The sequence below is a fragment of the Crocodylus porosus genome, unplaced genomic scaffold (genome assembly GCF_001723895.1).
Source record: "Crocodylus porosus isolate Cpor-Errol unplaced genomic scaffold, CroPor_comp1, whole genome shotgun sequence".
Taxonomy (NCBI): domain Eukaryota; kingdom Metazoa; phylum Chordata; order Crocodylia; family Crocodylidae; genus Crocodylus; species Crocodylus porosus.
Genome location: NW_017728943.1, coordinates 44,528,879 through 44,545,105, shown reverse-complemented (window position 1 = coordinate 44,545,105; position 16,227 = coordinate 44,528,879). Strand labels below are relative to the sequence as shown.

General features: G+C 41.0%; 1 protein-coding gene across 3 annotated transcripts in view; it reads right to left on the bottom strand.

The window, feature by feature from the left end:
* The window catches only part of EFEMP1 (EGF containing fibulin like extracellular matrix protein 1), a 91,212-nt gene that overhangs the window by 9,664 nt on the left and 65,321 nt on the right, over positions 1 to 16,227 (bottom strand). For all 3 annotated transcript variants that reach the window (XM_019549251.1, XM_019549252.1, XM_019549254.1), the window contains exons 5-7: positions 8,952 to 9,074; positions 3,890 to 4,009; positions 1,317 to 1,436 (exon numbers count right to left, since the gene is read on the bottom strand). In XM_019549251.1, coding sequence (XP_019404796.1) covers positions 1,317 to 1,436; positions 3,890 to 4,009; positions 8,952 to 9,074 — 363 coding nt within the window. The remainder of the gene's footprint in view (positions 1 to 1,316; positions 1,437 to 3,889; positions 4,010 to 8,951; positions 9,075 to 16,227) is intronic.

Here is a 16,227-nt window from a genome sequence, read left to right as displayed (position 1 = left end):
CGAGCACTGCCAGGAGTGACCAGGAATAACTGTCACAAGCTGGCAGAAGGTAGATTTACGCTAGATATCAGGAGGCGTTACTTCACGGTCAGGGCGGCTAGGATCTGGAACCAACTTCCAAGAAGAGTGGTGCTGGCTCCTACCCTGGGGGTCTTTAAGAGGAGGTTAGATGTACACCTTGCTGGGGTCGTCTGACCCCAGTACTCTTTCCTGCCCTGGCAGGGGGTTGGACTAGATGATCTACTCAGGTCCCTTCTGACCCTAGAAACTATGAAACTATAACAATAAGCTACAGCGCTGTAGCTTATTGTTATGGTGATGTTATGTTTAGTGCCCATTGATGCTACATTGCCATAGCAATGAGCTATGTCACTGTGTAATGGATGTTATTTGCACTTTTATGTTTGTCACTACAGTGATATAGTGTCCTTTATAGACATGCCCAGTGAGAGTAAGAGTAAAAAGTAAGCATGTGCACATGGGTAGCTATTCTATCTTAGCTGATGCACTGTAAATTCATACCCTAGCTTACCTTGAAATAACTTGGTCATATGTCTATCGATAAGATCCTCACAGAGGGAGTATCTTTAATGGTTTTGTGGGACAGTTCAGGAGTGCCAAGCCAAGACCTATATAGTTCAAAAACTGGTAGTGAGGATATGTGGCCTTAAGGGGGAGATCATCATGTGTTCAAAAGGAGTTTAGAAGACACCTATGTGGAATCTGGGAGAAAAGGCATTGTATAATTGCCATGAGACTCATATTGTTTTGTGTAGATACATGTATTCATCCATACATCTAAAAAACACAGCTGTCATTTCCTTAGCATCATAAATTTAAGAGAATTTGAGAGAACACAATCTTACACCATGGAAAACTGAACATGCTTAGGTTTGCAGGTATTTATTTTATGGTGACCCTCTTTTAGATCAAGCATAATTCAAGTTAGTTTTAAGAGACACTTTTAGAAGTGTGCACCTCTCTGAGTTATTGCCTGAAAAATCTGTACATGTTATTTTATGTCTGCAACTGAATTGTGAGTAAATATCTTAGTGCTATCTTTACCTACCTGAATACTAGTGCAACTAAAATGATGAATACCTGCAATTCACCCAATAGATGCAAAATACAGGTCATAAATTTTATGGATGAAAATGGCATCCACAAACTAGGAAGGCCTGATCATAGCTTAACTTGAACAAACCTCATTAATTCACAGAATTGTTTTTCAGAAAAATTACAGAAAGAGAGAAATGGTATTTATCATGTTCCAAGAATCTTTCTGTTAACACATTATGTAGAAGAGAGCAGATTACCTTCACAGTTGATTCTGTCACTGCTTAACTCAAATCCTGGATTACATTGACAGATGAAAGAACCAAGTATATTGTAACATTGTTGCGCACATGGGTTATTGGCATCGCATTCGTTTATGTCTGAAAGGAGAGATTACATATCTTTATCCATATTGAGCTCTTTGAATCTGGTAATTAAACTGATTAAGTGGATTAGTTGTAGTTTTGGTGCTTTGTTCTGCAGCCCAGTAAACTATCTCAGTAGACTCTGCAGCTGCTGGAACGATGTCAGATCTGTGCTTTTCATTCCTTGCAGAAAAACTGGAATATTTTTCCAGGAATGAGAGTTATTCTAATGTGTAATGAACTCTTCCAAAATGTTTAGTGAAGCTATTAAACTTCACATTCCAGCATCTTTTTTCAGGTATGAAATGCCAAGTCTATAAATAATTGATATAAGGAACACATACTGATAAGACCTCTCAGCAGGCAGTGGTTAAGATTTATCTGAGCTATTTATTACTTCTAAAATCTGTTCTTTTAAATTCCATTACAATTATAACATGTGCCTTTGAGACAAGTAGAGAGTTTTGCAATGCTCCAAGGCATAGACCATATTGAGGGAAGGCATTTTTCTATGTTAGATTCTTTCCATGATATGCCCATCTTAAGAACATATGTGAGGACACTGCAGTTTGAAAAGAGAAGGAAGGCATTTTCAATGGAAAGTTTGTGAACATGAAATTTCAGTATCTTTATCTGGAGTCTTTAATACTTATTTTTCATATACTGTTGACTTTAAGTGCATACAGAGGAACAGTGAAAGAAAAAAGGCTTCCCATTCACTTTTTGATGCATTTTGTAAGAAACCATCATTACTGTAATTCTAATTTTTCTCTAATTTTTCTGTAGAATTTTCAAATGCTTGCGAATTATGTCAGCAATAGCTATCTGCAGATACTAATACAACTGACAAAGCTCTTCACTATATTCAAAGAATCTGTTAGAATCAGCTAAAGTTAAAGTCAGGAGTAAAATATTTGGCATCTATGATTTATGAAGGCTTCTAGTTTAAAATGAATAGGGGAGAATGCTTATATATTGCTTCTTTAGTTAGCTTTTAGCAAAAATGTAGTGAAGTTTATATGAAAACAATATTAACAGAAGCACTAAGTGAAAAGGTGGAAAATTCAACTGGTGAATATTCTTCTCTAGAGAAATTGTTCCACACGTATGTTTCCAGTAAAGATGTGATGTATAACAGTTACAGTTGTAACATCTGACATATATTTGTGAAGTTACCTCTTGAGATAGGACAGCTTATACTTCCAGGTTGGTAAAGGTCAATGGATGGAGATGCTATCTGATACTCTTCTGGAGTTATAACAACAATGACCTCTAAAGAAATGTTCTTTAGAAACCAGGGACTGTGCCTTTTCCATCCCCAGTCCTCATCACAGTTCTAAAAGCATTCAATTTCCCTCTCTAGTAGGGGAGGAGAGAGAGAGAGCCCATGGTTTCTAAAGAACATTTCTTCAGAGATTATTGTTGTTACAGCTCCAGAAGAATGCTTAGTGTAATACAGGTACTCAAAATCAAGGAATATTTTTCTTACGTATTTAAATAACCATTAGTTTAGCTATATTCAGTGAAAACAGATTCCTCCCAAACTCTCAGAATCTGAACCCATACAATAACAGATGATATGGAAACATATGTTCCTTCTTCATAGCTTCTTTGGTAAATGGACTAGATTTTCCCATGTATAGAAATAAATATATTCTTGACCCCTGAAAAATCATCCTGCTTATATGTTTAATTTTTAGAAATAACTTTCCTTTACTAAGTATTTACTATGGAAACAGTCATCTGGAAGTAGCTTGCACCTTGTTAAGCAAACCTCTTTGCAGCCCAATATCCTCCTTTAGTTATTAGAAGACTTTGAGTCAATAATAATAATCTTGTTGATTTTGTCAAACTCTGTCGCAATCAACTATCAGACCTCCCTCAGAAATTTACTTACAAAAGTCTGAATATGATTCCCTAACTCCGTCAGTTTTAGGTTTCAAATTACTTCTCAAAGGTTCGTATTTGAGATGGAAAGACCTGTATTCTGTTATCGCTATATTAATCATGTGCTACAGAGAATAAATACTTCTTCTAGTTTCCAGATATAGGGCCTGATTATTACTTGGACTGGTGTAAATCAGGAGTAACTCCATCAAAGCCAGTGAAGCATTACTATAAAACCAACACAGTTGAAAGGAAAATTTGGCTTAAGCTTAAATAATGAATTTCAATCCCTGATGTTCAAAGAACCAAACTTATGGCATACAGAAGCCGGCTTGCCAATACAATAATCCATTTTCAAAGCAAATTTCCATGTTTGTGTCCAAGAAATTTATGTTCCCCAAGATTTACTTGGGCCAGTTCCAGAAAAGCTTCTAAGTCTAGAAAGAGGTATGAGTTTTTTCAAATATTCTATTTAGTAACTTATGATGATGAAAGATAGTTTAAAAACACAACGGTATGCCAGTATTTGTTTTTCTAAACCAGACAGAATCATATATAAAGATACCCAGGAAAGTGCTTACCTACACAAGTGTGGTTGTTGGATGCTAATTGAAATCCTGGATTGCACTGGCAATAATAGGACCCAGGAGTGTTCACACATCTATGGTGACAATATGGAGGGAGGGTGCATTCATCGATGTCTGTATTACAACAAGAGCAAACCAGTAAAAAATGTTAGCACAGATTAATCACAACAGTTTATTGCTGCCAGCTTCTGTCCAAATGAAATGCAAAGTTAATTAGATCTGAATAAGGAAGTAAAAAAGAAAGGAGCTAATATAAAGCTAGAGTGTACTCTTGCTAAATTTAATGGGAGCAGCACTGTTCCCTTTCCATTCATGGAGTAATATTTGTCCAAATCTTTCTATGGTCATTGTTCAGCCAATGTGGTGTCAATATATATAAAGGCCCTCCTTTATTTGGTGGCTATGGTATAGTATGGTATTGAAAACTATTAATTTTTGTTGACTATCACATGCCTTATTTTGGTTCTGAAACTCAGAGCAAGCTTCCTGATCACTTCTTAACCAGACCTAATGACAACCAGGATACTAAATGTGGTTCATATACTCCTTTTCTGTGCAAAAGCAGAGTAACAAATTAATGCTTAATATCTTTTGGTCTCTTTAAAGAACCTAAATCCTTCTCTGTTCTATGTGCAAGAATGTATAAGGATGACAGGGGTATGTGATCTGTCTACATAGACAACAGAGATTAGGCATGAAAAGAAGTGGGGTACTAGAGTTCTATGGAGACGTGGGCTCCATAACCCCACAGCTATACCTCTTGGCCATTCCCCTCTCTTAAACTCTCTTACGTTCTTTCTGAAGTAAGTACCACTAAGCTACCAGCTGCAAGCCTGTAGCTGTTTTCTTCAACTGTGTGAAGGAAAATCAGATTGCATGAGTGAAGTCAGTGCTATCTCAGGCAGTATTACCTTGCTCATGCAGGTTAACCATAGTTTAAGGTACGGTAGTATGCTGCCTTTCCCAGTTCTGGCATTCCTAAGGTACACTGGAGTGTGCAAACTACATAAAGTGCACAACAGCTCTGCCTTAATCTTTTTGCACTTTAGATGGTGTGCATGGAGCTGCTGGAGTTCCTGCCTCAGCTCATGTGGATCTGCAAAACACTTTCTCCTACTAGCTAAACTGGCCACGCATGCATATGCACAATCTTCCTTAGGCTGTGCCCTTGAGCGTAGTCAGAAAAAACCACGCAGCATCTTGTGCATGAACAGAATGTCAGTTTTTTTCATAGCGGCTTGGCTTTCAGTCAAATAAACCCTGGTTTTCACTGAAATGAAGAAAGGAACTTCCCATTTCCATGCCAAATTTTGAATTTCCTACCTCCAGCTGTTTCCACTGTAGATGTGCTTTAAAAGGAAGCCAAGAGTTTTTATAATGGGAAAGCATTACTTTTTTCACTTAATATTAAATATTAGTTAACCCTCTTCACACAAACTTAGTATTTATATTCTGAGGCCAGATCCTAACCAGTGTTTAGGCAGTGAAAAGTGAAAAAATGGGCTTAGGTTGAAAACCAGTTTGCAGCCTTCACTATTGTAATGGTTTTCATTACAACTGTTTTATAGCAGAGAGAATTCATGAAGTAGAAGAGGGAAGGACCAGAAGACTCAGCAGTCTTTCCATCTCTGGTTTTTAGAGAACCTCATTGTAGGAGGATACGGTGGTGTGCTTGCTGGTTTGTGGGGAGAAGCTGCCTGAGAGGTAGCTTCCAGGTGGTGTGGGGGCTGATTGGGGTTTACCTGACTGGCAGAGGGCCAGGCTGGGACTAGATTAGCCCAGTGCCTGAGCTGGTCAGGGAGCCTAGCCCTGACAGCCTGAGGAGAGGAGCTCTCTGCAGCATGGCAGAAGGACTCCTGTAGGGCCCAAGAAGGTAGGGGAAGCAGAATGACTCTGCAGGCCTGGGAGCCAGAGAATATTCCTTGGGGGCAGAGAAGAAATGGTTTATGCAAACAAAGTGCCTTTGTTTTATGTTGGTATTATTGCTGGAGTTATAAGCCTTGAGCCCTGCTGGAAAGAGGCCCAAGACTTACAGAGAATTCTCCAGCCCAGAGAAGGGGCTGAGCAGGGATACAGAGTGTTCCCCAGCCCACGGAGAGGGGGCTGAGTGGGGTATAGAGGGCAAGGGTATAGAGCCTACAGCCCAGAGAAGGGGCTGAGTGAGGCATAGAGGGCTCCCCAGCCCAGAGGAGGGGCTGAACAAGGGAACAGAGCCCACCAGCCCAGAGAAGGGGCTAAGCGGTGTACAAAGGGCTTCCCAGCTCAGAGAAGGGACTAGCCAGGAGCTTCCCAGCTCAGAGAAGGGACTAGCCAGGAAACCGAACAGAGGACCTACCAGCCAACGAGAGTTGAAGCGAGGGATGAGAAGGTATACAGTCTCCAAGAGGGACTGCATGAGGGGTGAGGGGTCTGAGGACCCAGAGAAACAAGGTGGAGAGACCCAGAGGGTCTGAGAGTCCTGAGAGGGGCTAAGAAAAGCTAACATCTGAAATGATAACACCTGTGAGGCTTGAGGGGTGATGTAGCGCAGGAATGCAGCTGCACAATTTGGCCATAAGGCTACAGATGCCCTGCAGGGGCACTGCCAGGATGAGAGAGCCTATTTAGCATTGAAAGTAGTAGGGCCTGGGAGGGACTCATTGACTGGATTTAGGCTCTTTGTCTAAAGCCCATGGGTAGCCTCCCTTATTTAACCTCAATAACAGTAAGGCATGGTGGGTGAGCAATTAAGGGAGGGCAACATTAGAGAGGGAGCTGGGCAGGAGCCACAGCAGTAGCTGTACCAGGAGGCCTCAAGGCCACCCCTGGGGCATGAATCTGCTACACTCATCCTCACAAACATGCAATGGCTATTTAAAGCCCTGATGATACAAATTTAGGCGTGGGATTGAGTTCTGTGGAGCTACTCGTATGTCTGAATGTTTGCAAGACAGGATTCTAATTCATGGGGATTTTGCTTGGAGGAATAGGGTACATCTTTTGTGTGTACATGTGATTCTGTAACAGGCTATAAGATGCCTTAGGTTAGTAAGAGCTGATCAATACAGTCAAATGTGTGTTTGAAGCAATGTTGCTGAAAGTGTTACCTTGCATTTGCAGCCCCCATTTTTCAGAAAATAACATCTTTGCTATATCTGAACACATGACTTTAACAAAAACAAATTAAAGTATAAAAAGATCACTCAGGTTTCTAGATTAAATTAAAAGTAAAAAAAAAGAATTAGAACTAGGTTTCCACCTCTGCCCCCCCCCCTTCCTAACCAGCCTTCAAGCCAAAAAAAATCTGGAGCAATTTCACTCCAACTTCAGAGGAACATTTCCTCCCTGTTGAGAGTCTATAGCAAGATTTAGTCCCAAAGGAATATTTTTGGCTGAGGTATTACAAAGCCTCAAAAGATGGGTTTCATTTTGAAGTGCTGACACTACAGACTGTAGCATTATTTTTACGATATATTCTATTTTGACCTACATTAGTGATATATCCTTCTTCACTTCATCAGCCCGTCTTGGTTTAGACAGATGTAGGAGGAATTTCTTCTTCTAAAGATGTTAATTATACATAAATCACGAAAAAACTAAGTTGTGCCATGCGGATTTGTTACTGTCAGGGTTGCAATATGTTTCCTATTAAACCTTTAAGTAGTACTCTAGCTCAGCTGATATTAAAAGGAGTAACTAACTGCACAATGGAATACATTATGCCTACTCTTACATTCTAGTGAAAACGTAACATTTTTACATGTATCAACAACCTGTCAAAAGTATTCCCGTACCTACATTCCAAACTACTCATCCTACTCCTCCACATAAAACTAACAAGTATTGGAAGGAGCTCTGTTTACAGAAATCTGTTTGTCAAGCACCCGATCCAAAGCCCACTGAAGTGATTAAGAGTCTTTCCATTGATTTCCATGGGCTCTGGTTCAGACCCTGAAAGAAAAGGTGTACAGACTTCTTTTTTTACCAAGCATTTAAAACCAAACAGATACTGATATTACCCATTCTTCCCTCTCAGTAATCCCTCTAAGGGGACTGCTTGAATCTTAGCAAGCCTTCTAAACAGAGATTAGAGAATTTGCAAAACTTTCAACTGCAAAACTCCTGATCTGTGAAACACTGGAGAACACCTTTTTTGTCTTGTCTCTGTTATTTTGAGGGCTTGAAAATGCCTTTCCCTCACCTTGTCTTATACAAATGTTGCATCTTGTAGAGGTTGTATTGGGTTCATCATGTTTGATTTGATTTCACACGTGTTCTCATACATGTGATAAATGCAGAGCCTAAGACCAATCCCTTATGAAAGGGCAACTTCCACAGAAGTCAAGATTTAAGAGGTGCTCAGTAAGAACTGCAGGTTCAGAAAGATAGCATCTTTGCATATCTTTTCAGGCCACTATTTTTCAGAATATTCCTGGAGGAGATTGGACTGTGTAAGATATAACTGAACAACGTGGTTTAGTATATCACTATATTGGCAGAAGTGCTGCAGTCTGATTGCACAAATACTGTCCTTTTATGTATTTGGGCTTATAATGATCCCAGTGGTGTCAATAGATCATTCTCCAGCCCCTACTCCTGGCACTAAGAGCTAAAGACAGTGGTTAATGTGTGATAAATTTGATACCTCTGGGCCCAGAGTTTCCACTGGTTTGTTTTATGCAAATAAATAAGTGCAACAGAATTCTATTGTGAAAGTAAGCTCTTCAGACTGGGTCTTTCTATGTGTTTCTACAGTGTGCCTAGGCCTGGAATGCTGCATTCCACTGAAATCAATGGAAAGACTCTCATTCACTTACAAGGGGCTTGTGACTGTATCTGGGGCCGCTGGGTACTACCCAGTACAAGTAAGGCAGAACATAAATAGCTAAGTAATTTTTTGTTGGAAGCTCAATTCAAAGTTCAGAATACAGTATGCTTAAAATAGTTGCTAGCTCTATCCACTAGAAATTATTTACTTGTTCTCCCACAATCTATCAAAACTATGTGGCAAGGTATTTATGAAGTCTGAAAATTAACCTAGATAGCCAAAGAACATGGTTTATGCTAGTACACTTACCAATGCATTGTTCTCCTCGTTTCTGGAAACCAGGGAGACACTGGCATCTGAATGACCCTCTTAAATTGACACATGCTTGATCTGCCCTGCAATTATGGGCTCCTGTTGCACATTCATCTATATCTTTATAAAACAGCAAACAGAAAATTAGTTATAAACTTTGACTCAGGTGCTCACAGTTGAAGAATCTGTATTCATCACATCCATCCCAAAGGTGTGGGTTTTTTTTCCCATAGCTTATTCCATTTACAAAACACAAGCACATTTGTATTTTGTCACCAAAAATACAAAGCTTTCTAGTAGTCCTTAATTCTCACCTATACCTGGAAATATTTCTAATATATATAATTTTTCCAAAACCATATATTTTAGGCAGGGTTAGTAGCACTGCTTATTATTAAGGTTGCCTTATAGAATCAAAGAAAGTTAGGGTTGGATGGTACCTCAGGAGGTCATGTAGTCCAGCTCCTGCTCAAAGCAGGACCACTCCCAACTAGATCATCAACTAGATCATCCCTGCCAAAGCTTTGTTTTGCTAGGTTTTGAAAACCTTCAAGGATGGAGCTTCCACTACCTCTTTGGGTAATCTGTTTCAGTATTTTACTACCCTTCAAGTGAGAAAATTCTTCCTAACATCTAACTTAAACTTCTCTTGCTGCAACTGGAGACCGTTGTTCCTTGGTCTGTCATCTGCCACCACCGAGAACAGTCTAGCTCCATCCTCTTTCGAACCTCTCTTCATGCAGTTGAAGGCTGCATGTAGTTGAAGGCTCAGGCTTTTCTTCTCTAGGCTAAATAAGCCCAGTTCCCTCAGTCTTTCCTTATAAGTCATGTCCCCCAGCCGCCTCACCATTTTTTTTGGCCTCCACTGAACTCTCTCCAATATCTCCACATCCTTTCTGCAGTGGGGGGCCCAAAACTGAACAGAATATATCAGATGTGGCCTCACCAATGCTGAATGGAGGGAAATAATCACTTCCCTTGACCTACTGGCAACACCCCTACCAATGCAGTCTAGTATACTGTTAGCCTTCTTGGCAACAAGGGCAGACTGCTGGCTCATGTTCAGCTTATTTTCCACTGTAACCCCCAGGTCCTTTTCTGCAGAGCCATTGCCCAGGCAGTCAGCCCCCAGCCTGTACTGATGCATGGGATTGCTGTGTCCTAAGTGCAGGACTTTGCACTTGTCCTTTTTGAACCTCATGAGATTTCTTTTGCCCAATCCTCCAATTTGTCTAGGTCACTCTGAATAGTGTAGGATTGCACAGGTAACTACAATTCAGAAATTTCCTAACCACTGACTGTTTGCAACTTTATTTTAAAAGCTACATTAAAGGAATATTATAAAAATCAGTGACACATTTTAATGCACTTTTCCATCTAGACTGAATGGATATGTACGTGTCCATGTTAGTGTGCGTAGGTATATGCATCTATATAAGTGTCAATGATTGGTATTTAATGATAACACTTGAAAATTGTTTCTACTACAAAAACAAATTACAATTTGTTTTATCATTTAAAAATCCAGCTTGTTTTTTGCTGTAACCTGACACATCACAATGAAAGGATTTTGTAATTTTGATGTTTTGGAGAATGTAGGCTGAACAAACAAATTCCTTAAGTTGTATGATCTCTAGTTTACAAATTTCAGCTGAACTCTCTATTTGTACAGGCATTAGGGATCTTTCAAATTCACCAGTGGCACATTCTGGGTGGTGTTTTGGAAAAAAATATGCATTCTTTCACATAAAAATAAAAACAATTTTGATCACGCAATTCAATAAAAAATAAACCTTCAACAGTTTAAATTAATTCAGAGTGTTTGCCTTTTCCCAAAAGTCCAAATATTTTAGACATACTTCTTTTATTTGACAGCTCAGATTTTTGTGCTGTCCTGTCCTCTGCATGTCTGAAAGGTTCAGTTCTGCAGCTGCCATACTTATACAGAACTAGCTGGCTTCACTCTTCTGCACTATCAGAGGAAAAGTTCATTCTCAGTTCTAGAGCAAGATTTAAAAGACCTATAATAAGCTAATATAGAACAGACATATAATTAAGGACTTGATCTAATACACAGTGGGTGCATCTACTAGTATGCTTTACTGTGGAGTAGACAAATTAGCTCAACAGTAGGGTATCTTCATCTACAAGTGGGCTGGATTAGGGCGCAGTAAACTAATTAACTCCACTGAAAATCATGTGTAAATGCTGACCACAGGACTAAATTGTGGCTGGTCAGCCCAGCCAGCTGGGGGTCTGCTTTGCCCTGACTCAAATTGCTGCTGTCCTGGGCATGCGTGTAGATGCTGTGCCTGTGAGTAGTTTACTCCAGCTCAAACAGCTCTGGAGTTTATTGCTTTGCATTAATTGCACATGTAGATGCACCCAGTGAAATCTGTTGCAGTTTTTCCAATGACTGTAGTGTGCTTGGTATGAACTCCTACTTTCTACAAAATAGGGAAGAAAGATGCTTACAATGTTCATATTGTTTCATCTCCTGGATTGTGTTCTTGGAACAAAGCATATTTAGCCTCTGAGTGCTTGTCAACATGGACACATTTAGAAAGTTAATCTGATTATTTTTAAATGGATTATTAAACTGAATTGAACCCTTTTGTGGATATTCATATTGAAAATTAAAGTAGCTTTAATTCAGTTGAACGTATTTCACTTTGGAAAAGTGAACTACTACTTTCAAAAGAAGTAAGCTAAAGTCAGCAGGGCCACTTCCATTCTGAATAAAAGAGTATCTATACAGGAGATCAGTGATCCACTTCAAAGTCACACCATCAGTTAATCTGGGTTAATTTTCCTGAATATTTCTGTGTAGGCAACCCCTCACTGGGACTAAATGGTTAAGGGTCTCACTGCTTCAGAGCAGGCAATATTCTAAGTAGCAGGCCTCTCCAGGGCAATAAAACTTCCACCTACTAGGCACTCCAAAGGCATATTACAATACAAAAGAGGAAATAAATGTTTATTTAATTTGTTCTTTGTGAACTACTTGGTCTTTGATGAAAACTTTGGTACAACTGACTTCTATTAAGGACTTCTAAACTTTAACCCATCACATAATATACTACTGCTTCCTTCTCAGAGATACATTTTTTTTTAATTGTTAGGCTATTTTAACATCATTAAAATAAGTTTTTTCATTTACTGTTGCTTTATTGGATTGTTAGATACAGTTTAGTCTTAGAAGTGGGGACTATATTTCAAATGGCTGCTTATTCTCTGCTAGAAACTTGGTAAGTGCATTTTTCCTATGCTCTTACTACAGTCTGCCAGATGATAACTCTTGGAGACAGTGCCTTGCTTCATCTGGGAATAACAATTTTTCCTTTGCACATGATACAAGTATCCTTGTACCTCCAAAAACGCTAACCTAACCCTATCATTTGGTTGGGGATGTCACTACATCACAGATAAGCTTTATTTCTATACAGTTCATATCTACACAGATCTAATGTATGCTAAGATCTTTTTGTTCCTAGATTACTTCACTTGCTCTGTTCCCCCTGCCCCCCCACATCTATTTTCCTTGGTTTTTATTTTTAATGATAACTTTTATTAGGACAAATGGAATAGAATATCCAAATCACTATTAAACATAGAAAGGAGAGTGTATGATCTGAGAGGGTCATTAAATGTTATAAATCAATCATATTTCCAGTAATTTTCATTGCATTTTTTCAATGCAAGAGGAATGCATGTATCCTCATAATGTCTCTTTGTAAAGAATGTTAACTTATTTCATAAGTCTTGTGACGGTTTGAGATGTTATACTCGTGGAATCCACTCTGTGGTGCATGTGCCCTATGTAATTTAAATTAGATTATTCCTTAACAGCAGTGTTCATTATGGCGCAACTCTGCCCTACATGCCCTTCAGAACACTGTAGATGAGGGTACAAAAGGCAAAGTAGCTTCAACAAAAACTTTCTTCCTTCAAAATAAGAACCTTGAGAATAGGGCTCCATATTAGTGGTGAAGAAGGGAGTTCATGGGATCTGTGCAGAAAACATTTACTATAAACTACATAACTGTTCCCTCTTCTTTTTCTTCTTTCTGCAACTTTGCTCATACAAATTCTACTCTAAGTGATTTAACAAGCAGTTATCTTCAGTTGGGTCCTGTTAACCTAGTAGAAGAGGGGAGCTGTCACCTGAAAAAAAGCACTGGGTGTTGCCTTTCAAATATCTTAACACCATGGGTTGTGAAAATGCATTGTAATCCTGTAGAATTAATAGTGGAGGTTGCTGCTACGTGTACTCTGACAGTCTAGGTTTCTTCAGAGGAAGCAAATAAGACAGGATAGTCACAACTGAAGCTGATAGCTCAGAGAGCTGTTGCTGAACCACCTAGATGGACAATGCTTCCTCTTAGTAGATAGATTTCCTATTTTGTGATAGATGTTTGAACCTCAGGCAAGTAGCCACACTCTAAAGAAGTTGTTTAACCAGCATTTGCATGGATTTCGTAGACATTAGGGCTGGAAGGGACCTCGGAAAATCGAGTCCAGCCCCCTGCCCCAGGGGCAGGAAGTCAGCTGGGGTCATGGGATCCCTGCAAGATAAGCATCCAAATTTCTCTTGAAGGTGTTCAAAGTAGGTGCTTGAACCACCTCTGATGGCAGGCTATTCCAGACCTTGGGGGCTTGGATAGTAAAGAAATTCTTCCTTATGTCCAGTCTGAAACGGTCTTGTAATAGTTTATAACTGTTCAACCTAGTTATCCCTTGGGGTGCTCTAGTGAACAAATGTTCCCTCAGATCCTGGTGAACACTCTGGATAAACTTATAGGTGGCCATCCGATCACCCGAGCCTGTGCTTTTCCAGGCTAAAGAGTCCCATAGCTCTTAGCCTGTCATTGTAAGGTCTGTTTTCCTGACCTCTGATCATGCACGTGGCTCTTCTCTGGACACTCTCAAACTTCTCCACATCCTTTTTGAATTGTGGAGCCCAAAACTGGACGCAGTACTCCAGCTGCAGCTTCACCAAGGCCAAGTAGAAAGGGAGAATGACATCCCGGGATTTGCTTGAGAAGCATCTATGGATGCAAGCCATTGTTTTGCCCACTTTACTAGCTGCAGCATCATATTGAAGGCTCATGTTCGTCTTGTGGTCAATCATGACCCCCAAGACCCTTTTGTCTGTAGCGCTAGCCAGCGTAGCACTGCCAAGCCTATAAGCATGCTGCAGGTTTTTCTTCCCAAGGCGGAGAACCTTGCACTTTTCGATGTTAAACACCATCAGGTTCTCATCCGCCCATTTCACGAGCCTGTCAAGATCTGCCAGGATCACCCTCCTGTCCTCAGATGTGGATGCTTTACCACAGAGTTTCATGTCATCAGCGAACTTGGCTAGTCTGCTTCTGACACTAATGTCTACATCATTAATGGAGATGTTAAATAGTATAGGCCCTAGGACAGAGCCTTGAGGGACCCCACTGGTCACAGTGCGCCATGATGATTGACTTCCATCAACAGTCACCCTCTGGGTCCGACCGCGGAGTCAATTCCTCAGCCAGCGGATCACGGTGGATCTGAGGCCGCAGTTGGCCAGTTTTGCCAAGAGGTGATCATGGGATACCAGATCAAAGGCTTTTTTGAAGTCAAGATATACAACATCAATCTCTTCTCCCGTGTCCAGGTGATAGGTCACCTGGTTGTAAAAGGAAATAAGATTCGTCAAGCAAGACCTACGTGCAACAAACCCATGCTGGCTATCCCTCAGGATGTTGGCGTCAGCCAGTCTGTTAAGAATGGCCTCTTTGATAATCTTTTCTAAGACCTTCCCCGGGATAGAGGTAGGCTGAAGGGCCTATAGTCTGCCGGATCCACCTTCCTCCCTTTCTTGAATATAGGCACTACATTGGCCTTCTTCCAATCTTTGGGCACTTCACCAGAGCGCCAGAAGTTCTTGAAGATCCATGCCAGGGGCTGAGCTACGATGCTATCCAGCTTCTTGAGTACTCTGGGGTGTAGATTGTCAGGGCCGGCTGACTTGAAGGTGTCTAGCCTCTCAAGGTGTTCCTTCATGAGGTCAGCATTGATGGAAGGCAAGGAATCTCCCTCACCCAGGCCTCCCTGTCCCGTAATGGGCAGGAGGCTCCCATGGGACTAATGAAAGACCAACGCAAAGTACGCATTTAGTAGATTGGCTTTTTTCTGGGCATTGGTTGTCAGGTGTCCTGTCTGGTTTAGCAGGGGTCCAATGTTGCCCTTGCTTTTTCTCCGGCTCCCCACATATCTAAAAAAGGACTTTTTATTATCCTTGATACTTGTAGCTAGTTGGAGTTCCTTCACAGCCTTGACTTTCCTGGTTTGCTCCCTGCAGGTCTGGACCAGTGTGGAATATTTCTCCTTGGAGGTGGATCCCATCCTCCATCCTTTGTAGGTCTTTGTTTTTAGCCGCAGGAGGTCTGCTAGTTCCCTGGAGAGCCAAGGGGGTTGCTGTGCCCCTTTGCTGCCTTTCCTCCAAGACGGAATAGCGTTAGCTTGTGCATCGAGCATCACTCCCTTGAGGAGCAACCACTCTTCCTGAACTCCACTCCCCTTGGGATCACGGTCCCTTAGGGCCTCACTGACAAGCCTCCTGAGCTTGTCAATGGCAGATTTCCTGAAGTGGAGGACTTCAGTATTGCTGACTGACTTGCCACCTTTATGGCAGGTGGTGAAGGTGATCAGCTCATGGTTGCTGTCACCCAGCTTCCCATCGATTGTTAGGTCACTGATTAGGTCGTCCCTGGTTGCCAGTACCAGGTCAAGCAGTGCTTTACCTCTTGTTGGCCCGTAGACTTCTTGTGTCAGATAGAGGTCATCCATGCACGAGAGGAAGCTTTGTGACTGGTTGGATTTAGCTGAGTACTCTTCCTGCAAGATGTCAGGGTAGTTGAAGTCTCCCATGACAACAATGGAACTGGAGCATGCAGCCTCAGCCAATTTCCTGGCAAACTCCTGGTCAAGCTCTTGACTTTGGGTGGGAGGTCTGTAATAGATTGCCACCATTGTGTCCTCTGTGTCATGTTCCCCACGGATTTTTACCCAGAGGGTCTTCAGTTGTCCACCCTGGTCACCAATGTTGGCTTGCAGTGATGCGTAGTTCTCCTTGACATAGAGAGCCACACCCCTGCCCCTTTTGTCCACTCGATCTCTCCTGTACAGGGTATACCTGTCTATACCCATGGTCCAGTCATGGGTGGATTCCCACCAGGTTTGCGTTATGCCTATGACATCGTAATTATTTGTGTTAAGCGGGAGGACTAGTTCCTCC